Here is a 10,094-nt window from a genome sequence, read left to right on the forward strand (position 1 = left end):
CTAAGTAACTTGTTTCTGGATAAAAAAATTAAGCTTTAAGATTCAAAGAATTCACTCCTATGATCCTAGAAAGGTATACTTCAGGCAATGTTAATTTACAACACATTTAAAGGTTTTATTTTAACAACAATTTTTGGGTTTTTTTAATATTTGATGTTCCCATTTTTCTTAAAACCACTTTTACAGCATTTTAATCCAGGGAGAATAAAAGGTGATGCTTTCTAAAAGAACTTATGTGTTTTGTGGCTCCAACAGCACTGAGAGGTCAAATTTGTTCATAGACTTTTTTTTTTTTTTAAGTAGATTTCATGCCCAACATGGGGCTTGAACTCATGACCTGGAGATTAAGAGTCGCATACTCTACCAAAGGAGCCAATAAGGCACCCCTTGCTCATAGATTCCTTAAAAAAATTCAGAAACTAGTATCAGCTTCTGGTTAAGGAAAAAAAATCAGCAACCTTATATGAAATATTTTATATATAATACTATTTACTATGTTATATATTTATACTACATTACTGTAACATTTATTATATATTATGTTATATATAATATAGCACATTACTGTATATAATATTTGCTGGTAATATATTACATATTATTAGTAAAGCATTTCACCCTAAATACTGTTTGTAATATATTATTATAAGTTATTAAGAAAATATAAATATCTGGATTAAGAAAAGCAGGCATATGCTTCAAATTTAAAACCACCTAACAGATTTGGAATCTACAATGGGCATTTTAAACTTCATTAAATTTAAACAATATATAAAGCGAAGTACCTTTACATGAGAATTCTATACCAGAAATACTGAATTAGTGACTGGCAACAGTACAGATTGGAAAAAATTGCGAAGAGAAACTGAGCAGAAAGAAAAATTTTTTTGGCCACCTTTCACCATAATGATTCACATATTTCTCAAAAGAGTAAAATCAATAACTTTTCTTATTCTCACTAACATAAGCTAACTATAACTGTTTCTTCAACAGCAAAAACTATTGATATTTCTAATTTGGTTGCATGTTAATTTGTCTTTATTTCAGACACTTGTGGCTGTCACACCAATGTGCACAACAAAGTAATAAGCACTATCTTATTAGAAGTCTTCCATAAGGGAAGTAAAGAAACTGTCAACTCATTCCACTAAAGTAAACATGTTATGACAATGTTTCCAGGAACTTTCCTTTTTTGAATGCTAAATTTAAGCCTTGGGATAGAGAGCAAGTATGATAAACACAAAAATCAAAGAATCCCTAGAGGTTACCCTTTTATTACAGTATCTAATTATTATTCTATACCCCATTAAAATTGTATCCTTTAACCACATTGATTTTGTTTTCAAACAAGAATCACCAACATGTAAGTTAATTATAAAACAATAATCACTAGTGCTGAAATGAAGTTTTTAAGCCTATATTAAGAAAAATTTTAAACAAATCATATTAAGAGTTCCAGAAATGAAGTAAAAGCATTCACAAATCAAAATAATACATAAACTCAATAATAAAAGAAAAACATCTAATTTAAAAATAAGCAAAAGACCTGAATTGACACTTCTAAAGAAGTACAGTCAATAAGCTCATGAAAAGATGTTCAGCATCAACAGTCATAAGGGAAATACAAATCAAAACTACAATGCGATACCACTTCACACTCAATAGAATGACTATAATCAAAAAGACAATAATAGTATTGGCAAGGATGTGCAGAAATTTTCTGGAACCCTCACATACTGCTGGTGAAAGTGTAAAATGATGCAGTCACTCTGAAAAGCAGTTAGTGGTTCCCCAAGACATTAAGCATAAAATTACCATAGAACCCACCAATTCCATACCTGGGTGTATGCCCAAGAGAAATTAAAATGTATGTCCCCACAAAAATGGCACAGATGTTCACAGCAGCATGATTCATAATATCCAAAACGTGGAAACAACCCAAATGTCCATCAACTGATGAATGGACAAATAAAATACAGTATATTCATATAACGAAATATCATTTGGCAATAAAAAGGAATGAGGTATTGATACATATATACTACAAGGTTGAACCTTGAAAACATTTGCTAACTGAAAGAAACATGTCAAAAAGACAACATATTGTTATGATTCCAGCTATATGAAATTTCCAGAATAAGCAAATCGATGGAGGCAGAAAACAGGTAAGTAGTTCAGTTTGGGAGTTTAGAGGAAAACAGAGAGTGACTACTGATAGGTATAGGATTTCTTTTTTGGGGTGATGAAAATGTTTTAAAATTGTGTTGACAGTTGCACAACTGTGAATATACTAAAAACCCACTGAATTGAATTTATATATGTGAATTATGTATAAAACTGTCAAAACTTAAAAGCAAAAAATATCCAATACAGACATAAAACTTCTATAATGAATTTGTATTTCTTTTAGGTTTTGGGAAAAACAATATATGTACTTCTTAAGTCACAATCATCCACTGGAACACATTATAATAAAATCTGTGGACAAAAAATGTAGATAGACTAGAAAAGTGCTGGGAGAGTCATACTGCTGTGCAGTCAATTCTACCAAGAAAAGGAGAAAACTGAGAAGAGAGGGCCTCTTTAAGATAACTGAAGCGCTTACAATTATTGAAGAGAGTGCTTAAATGCTTTATTTGTGAGGCATGCTTGTTAGGATACATAAGATCACAAAAAGTCCTTCCTCCTCATAATAGAAATTTATAAAGCAGTGTGTAAATAAAGTATGGAAAAGTGACATTAACCTTATTAATTTTAAATGGATGTGACCCCACAAATTACCAGTAACAAACATCTAAAGGCTGCAATAACTGCTTTGTTTAAAATTTACTTTTAACCTGAGAAAACTTTATTAATTCATTTGATTTGTGATAAAGAGCTGTGCGGTAGCCTAAGCTGAAAGAACAGTTTTAAGTGTTATGCGGTTTTAACTAAATACAAACAATAAACCCCTCACAAAATAAGGCCAGGTTATATAGCTGGAAGAATCTTGTATTTTATTTATTTTTTTAAAGATTTTATTTATTTATTTGACAGAGAGAGACACAGCGAGAGAGGGAACACAAGCAGGGGGAGTGGGAGAGGGACAAGCAGGCTTCCCACGGAGCAGGGAGCCCAATGTAGGGCTTGATCCCAGAACCCTGGGATCATGACCTGAGCCAAAGGCTGACACTTCACGACTGAGCTACCCAGGCATCCCAGAACCTTGTATTTTAGCATTAGTCTGCATATTCTTTAAGGACTTTTGTTGGTCTTTAGACTAAATATTTTTTCATCTTATTGTTCAGAAAGCCATTTAAAAGTAAACAGAACAAAAGTAAAATGTAGCTCAGGTTGTGATCTTTACAAACTCAAATTAAGTCCAAATTAATAAATTTGTATTGCTTTTCCCTTAACTTCTCCCACTGCATCTGCCTGAGAATTTCACTGCACAAGAATTATTGCACTGGTCTCTAACACCGTTTATAATTGGTTTCCACAGGAACGTCAACAAGTTGGAGAAACTCCAATCACTTAATAGCTTGCACTTTCAGAATTGGAAAAATAAAGCACACAGCCTGGGCCAACATGCACAAAATTTGGTGGGAGTAAAAACAACAACACTTTGAGGCAGACAACAGATTGAAATACCAATATGGATATCGACACAGTGACAGATTGGAAATAGCTGTCATTCTGACCATTTTACTGTTTACTTGTAACACTTTTCTCTTTTCAAATCTCTGATAAACGAAAGGCAGATGCGGGATGAAAATCCTCGGGTTGTTGCAATATTAAGTAGAAAGTAAATAAAAACAGACCTACACTAAACAAGTTGGTTTAAAAAAAAAAAATCCAAGAGTGATCATTCATCAAGGTAGGAAACTTTTCATCTCTATTCCTGTCCATTGCTTCCACTCTGACTTTCGGGTCCTCATCAATTCACACAAAGAACTCCTCACTGACTAACAAACCCAAAGGGCCCCACTAAAATTTTGTTCATAACATTAAGATTGTTGACAAGTGTTCAAAGGCCACTCCCTCCCCATAAACTAAGTTTTTTAAACTGGAGACCTTAGAGATGAGGCCTAGGTTGTTTTGGTCCATTCATAATCATTCTGGACAATTTGCTCTATTGGTGTTCCCGGTCCTTCTTGAGCAAAGATGCCATCAAGTTTATTAAAGAAATCATTTTATAACTCTGCTACTTATACGAGCATATTCATAATATACTTTCATTACAATACTGGGTTTGAGGGGTTTAAGTTTGGGGTTTAACTGCTTCCACTATGCTGTGACCAAACCTCACTTTATTGGTTTCTATTTGTTGAAAGCTGCTCTCTCAAAGTTATGTAACGATTCTTTTCCACCCAACTATCCCCAACTCCTAGATAAATTATTTTTTTAATCTCCCAGCCTCCACTACTGCTTTCTCACACTCAGTAAACATGCCCAGACACTACTTTCCGCACATTCATCAACGCTGTCGACTGACCAAATAGGTGCAAAAATGAACTGAACAGGGGGATAAAGGGAAAACAGTGTCGTCTGCATCCTCTGGTGCCTAGGGCAGTCCCAGAACAAAGTAGGAACCCGGTTCGGGTAGGATGTTTCGGTGGAGGAGGGAAGGTTCCCCTAATCTGCGGAAAAGGAATTAGGCAAAAGATGTAGGGCGATTATACCCCCAAACCAGGAAGTGTCTTCAAGGGGCTGGCAAAAAGGGTAAAGGCCCTCGTGCTGGGGACCTAATGTGAGTGTGGGGAAAAAAGAGGAATAATGGAAGAGCTGTCGGTTCTCCTAGGCAGAAAGGGAATGCAAAGGTGGCTGGCGCACAGAACGGCTCGGCCGGCTATTAGAAGACAGGAAGGAGAGGAGCAGGCTCGGTGGCCTCCCCGGCCCGTTACCCACATACAAGGCGAGGCCTGAGAGCCCGGCGAGGTCGCTGCCCCAAGTCTGGGCCGGGTTGCTCCAAGATTTCCAGGAGTCAGTTCCTCCCCCGGGGAGCGGCCTGCGAGGGCCGAACATCCCCGCCCGGGTCCTGGCACTCACCCCCGCCGTCTCCTCAGCCGAACATTCCAGCAAACTCCGGTCGATGGCCTGCACCTCGGGCTCTAGCTCCGACGCCATCTTCTCTCCTCCCCAGCGCTGACGCCGCTACCGCCGCCCCGAGGGCTGCGGCCTCGCCACAGCCCCAACTGCCGGGACTGCCACCCGTGTCCCAGGCAGTCAGTCCGGAGTCGTCCAGGCGGCCGCGGGTGGGGAAGAAGGAGAGTAGTGTGAGGTAAGCCGAACAGGAGGGAAAGCGGCCTCCTGCGCTCCCCCCCCGGGCTCGGCGCCCAAGAGTCAGGTCACTGCCTCGTCCCTGCCCCGGAGAAGGACACAGAGAACCCAGGACCTGGCACTCTCGCTAGCTTCTACCGCGTCCGGCACCGGGAAAGGGGCAATAACACCCAAAAGAGGAAACAGTGTAGCCTGGGAACTGTAGTCCTCCGCCACACGGCCGGGAAGCAGGTGGAGCCCTTATAGGGTGCCCCATGAAGGCATTATGGGAGTTGTAGTCCACTTCTAACCACAGCATGGGCAAACGGCAGATAAGCGGGCGGGGCTTTCCTGTACAACTAGAATCCTGGGAAGAGGCTAGCGAAAAGAAGCGCTCACCAGGGAAGAAGCAGAAGAGCAAGACATTGTGGGAACTGTAGTTTTATTCCCCTCAACTCCATTTGTTCCTGTTTGTATCCGTAGATCCTAGAACGGTGCCTGGCGCGTGGTAGACACTAAAGTACTTTTCAAAGCCTGGCATAGGTAGACAGTAAGATACTCGTGGAAAGAATGAAAGAATTACATTCTATTCCTATGGTTCTATGGCCCTGTCATTCATCATGCCTCGTCTTTTAGACCGCAACTGAGGTGGACATTACCCAGATTTTTTTTAAGGGTTTAAAACATACTTAAATTCTGTTAAAGAAATTTCCACGTGATTTAGTTATGGCCACTTATAAAAATTTATTATAAATGTTGCTGCAAAGGAAAAGTAGCCTACCAAAACAAGTCTAAAAAGATTTACTCTTGATAGAGACATTTTATAAAAATAAATTAGGTACAAAAGAAAATTATGTTTGGTTAGAGGTAATTAGGCTCTTGACTGACAGTTGGGTGGGTGGGTTTCTTAGAACAAGTCTTCAGTTCCTTTAGAGTTTTTTTTTTTTAAGATTTTATTTATTTATTTGACAGAGAGAGACACAGCAAGGGAGAGAACACAAGCAGGGGGAGTGGGAGAGGGAGAAGCAGACTTCCTGCTTAGCAGGGAGAGCCCGATGTGGGGCTCGATCCCAGGACCCTGGGATCATGACCTGAGCCGAAGGCAGACACTTAACGACTGAGCCACCCAGGTGCCCCAGTTCCTTTAGAGTTTATCAGAAAATTGCTTACACATTTTATCAAGCATGTTAATTTATTCTGAGAAGATTGTGAATTAGGCAACAACAACAACAAAAAAATCTGACCCAATCCAGGGAAATATTTTGTTGTTATTGTTTTAACAATATTAACCAAGTGTTTTGTTTGTTTTTGCTTTTTTTAATTAGGAAATAAAAATTACCCATAATCTCATACTTCAAGTAAGTCTTGCTATCACTTTTGAAAATAAAAGTAAGATTCGAAATTCAAACTTAAAAGGTGCCTGAGTGGCTCAGTCGGTTAAGTGTCTGTCTTCGGCTCAGGTCATGACCCCAGGGTCCTGGGATGGAGCCCCACATTGGGCTCCCTGCTCAGCGGGAAGCCTGCTTCTCCCTCTCCCACTCCCCCAGCTTGTGTTGCCTTTCTTGCTGTGTCTCTCTCTGTCAAATAAATAAAATCTTAAAAAAAATAGAAATTCAAACTTAATAGGAATATATTTTTTAAAGATTTTATTTATTTATTTGAGAGAGAGCGCATGAGCAGGGGGCATGCAGAAGGAGAAGCAGGCTCTGCGCTAAGCAGGGAGCTGGACTTGGGGCTCCATCCCAGGACCCAGAGATCATGACCTGAACCAAGGCAATGCTTAACTGATTGAGCCACCCAGGTGCCCCGATAGGAATATTTTATTTATTTCTCTATTTATTTTTAAAGTAAGCTCTATGCCCAATATGGAGCTTGAACTCACAATCCAGAGATTAAGAATCACATGCTCCACCGACTGAGCCAGCCAGGTGCCCATGTAGGAATATTTTAAAAGGAAATATGAAAACTACTCCATTTACCCCCAGTTCCTCCTCCCCGAAGAAAATCATTTTTAATACTTTCTTATGATTCTGTCTAGAAAAAAGAGCATGCATATATCTGCATAGGTATCTAGAATGAGATATCTTGAAACGTTTTTCTATGTGTTACTTTCTTTTTTGTCCAATTTCCTTGCACTGTTACTCTACCTAGTCAGAGTCAAGCTGGAGGAAAACTGGGATTGTTACAACCTGGAAGCACAGATAATGCCTCTTTAAGAGTCCTAATAGAATTAAAGCCATTAAAGTACATTATAAAGAAAATTTCTGCTGTTAACATTCCTTCCTTCTATTACTTTTAGATTGAGTTTAATGTTTTTTCTAAATTCTTGAATTGGATGTTTGCTATTAATATTTCTCTTTTTTTCAATATATACATTTAAGGCAGAGGTCTCAAACTTAAGCATGCGTCAGAATCACCCGGAGGTCTTGGGGCGCCTTGGTGGCTCAGTCATTAAGCGTCTGCCTTCGGCTCCAGTCATAATCCCAGCATCCTGGGATCAAGCCCCACAGCGGGCTCCCTCCTCAGTGGGGAGCCTGCTTCTCCCTCGCCAGCTCCCTCTGCTTGTGTTCCCTCTCTTGTTGTCTCTCTCTCTCAAATAAATAGGTAAAATCAGCTTGGAGCTCTTGATATAATACAGATTTCTAGATCCCACCTTCAAAATTTCTAATTCAATAGGTTTTAGGTGGAGATAGAAAATTGCATTTCTATCAAGTTCCTGTGTCATCCTGCTGGCCTGGGGACCAACTTTAGAATCCTAGATTTGTTAAGGCAATACATTTCCATTATCTACTGCTTTGGCTGCATTCCACAAATTTTGGTATGTAGTGATTTCATTATCATTCATTGCTAAATATTTTCTAATTTTATTATGATTTCTTCCTTGACCCATATAGTATAGCTTAAATTTTTCAAATGTGTGTGATATTTTTATCGTTTGTTACTGCTTTCTCGTTGTATCATATTGTAGGCAGAGAACATGGTCTATACAATATATATTCTTTAGTATAAAATGACATTCCCTTTGCAGATTGGAGTATATGGTCAACAAATTCTTCAAAACCATTATTTCTTCAAGTATTACCTTCAGATATTTCTTCAAATATTACCATTCTATTCCTTCTGGAACTTCTGTTTGACTTCCTTTTCTTTTCTCTATTAATCTTTTTCATTCCTCCATACTTTGTGCTGCATTCTGGATATATCTTCTAGTGTGCAAACTCTCTCTTCAGCGGTGTCTAATCTGATATGAACAATCTACTGAGTTTTTATTTTCAGTGATTTCCTTTGTCATTCCTAGAAATTATATTTAATTCATTTATTCCTGTTCTTTCATTTTTAAAAAAGATTTTATTTATGTATTTGACAGAGAGAGAAACAGCGAGAGAGGGAACACAAGCAGGGGGAGTGGGAGAGGGAGAAGCAGGCTTCCCACGGAGCAGGGAGCCTGATGCGGGGCTTGATCCCAGGACCCTGGGATCATGACCTAAGCCGCAGGCAGACGCTTAACGACTGAGCCACCCAGGCACCCCCTGTTCTTCTTTCATAACGTCTTGTTACTTATGTATGGTTCTAAATTTTTTATATCTTTAATACTTTTAAATATGCATATTCAGTAGTGTTCATTAGATTGGTACAGTTATGAAGATCTTGGGAATCTAATCTTTGTGTGTGTGCATGTTAATCATTTAAATGATTGTTTCCTTTCTGCTTTGTAATTATGAATTTTGAGATCATATTCATTTAACGTTAGCTGTGAGAAACTTGAGAGGCCTCTGTTGAGAGCATGTACCTTCAAAGTGGTTTTCCATTTGCCTCTGCAAAGCCAGGCATTCTAGAAGCATCATAAACTCAGGACCAGGCACTCTGGGAGTATCATATATGTAGGACCAACTTTTATGTCAGTTTCTTGGCTTGGGGTTCCCTCATAATATAAATTCAATTGTGTGGCAGTGTCCCTGTTTGTAAATTTTTATTTTTTTTAATTTTTTTTTAAAGATTTTATTTATTTATTTGAGAGAGAGAATGAGATAGAGAGAGAGCATGAGAGGGGAAAGGGTCAGAGGGAGAAGCAGACTTCCTGCTGAGCAGGGAGCCCGATGTGGGACTCGATCCCGGGACTCCAGGATCATGACCTGAGCCGAAGGCAGTCGCTTAACCAACTGAGCCACCCAGGCGCCCCTGTTTGTAAATTTTTAAAGGAGAATATTTTTTCCTACTCAGAGTCAAGGTTAAAATCTTCCTTGTCATTTCCCTCTGCAGGTCAGTGCATGTTTTTCTAGTCTATCTTTTCACTGATGTTACTTTCCTTTGAAAGCCCTGGCTTTATATAGGGATCACAGTTTCAGTTTGTGTTTCTTGGATCCAAGGTCTTTTCTTATGTTCCCATGTGGGCATTTAAAACATGCAGTTACACAGGACATATTGAATACCTCATGACAGTGAAGGGTGGGGGGTGGGGAAGAGACTAAGGAATGACAACATCAAAATTTTGGAAGGTGGGGAGCAAATGGATGAGAAATAACTGACTTAGCAATTGTGTAAGACTGATGAATCACAGACTTGTACCTCTGAAACAAATAATACATTATATGTTAAAAAAAAAAAAGAAGAAGATAGTAGGAAGGGAAAAATGAAGGGGGGAAATCAGAGGGGGAGTTGAATCATGAGAGACTATGGACTCTGAGAAACAAACTGAGGGTTCTAGAGGGGAGGGGAGTGGGGGGATGGGTTAGCCTGGAGTTGGGTATTAAAGAGGGCATGTATTGAATGAAGCACTGGGTGTTATGCGCAAACAATAAATCATGGAACACTACATCAAAAACTAATGATGTAATGTATGGTGATTAACATAACAT

The 10,094-nt window shown here is 39.0% G+C and overlaps 1 protein-coding gene across 7 annotated transcripts in view; it reads right to left on the minus strand.

Moving 5' to 3' along the window:
- Positions 1-5,495, minus strand: part of UBR2 (ubiquitin protein ligase E3 component n-recognin 2) — a 118,057-nt gene extending 112,562 nt beyond the window's left edge. For 4 of the 7 annotated variants that reach the window (XR_003521310.1, XM_027601321.2, XM_027601322.1 and 1 more), the window contains exon 1: positions 5,029-5,495. Coding sequence is in view for 6 of the 7 variants with exons in the window: in XM_027601321.2 (XP_027457122.1) it covers positions 5,029-5,106 (78 nt within the window). In the remaining variant the exon portion in view is untranslated. The remainder of the gene's footprint in view (positions 1-5,028) is intronic. The other 3 variants (XM_027601320.2, XM_027601318.2, XM_027601319.2) reach the window with 1 other exon arrangement.
- Positions 5,496-10,094: the final 4,599 nt, after the last annotated feature.

This window comes from Zalophus californianus, chromosome 7 (genome assembly GCF_009762305.2).
Source record: "Zalophus californianus isolate mZalCal1 chromosome 7, mZalCal1.pri.v2, whole genome shotgun sequence".
Taxonomy (NCBI): Eukaryota; Metazoa; Chordata; class Mammalia; order Carnivora; family Otariidae; genus Zalophus; species Zalophus californianus.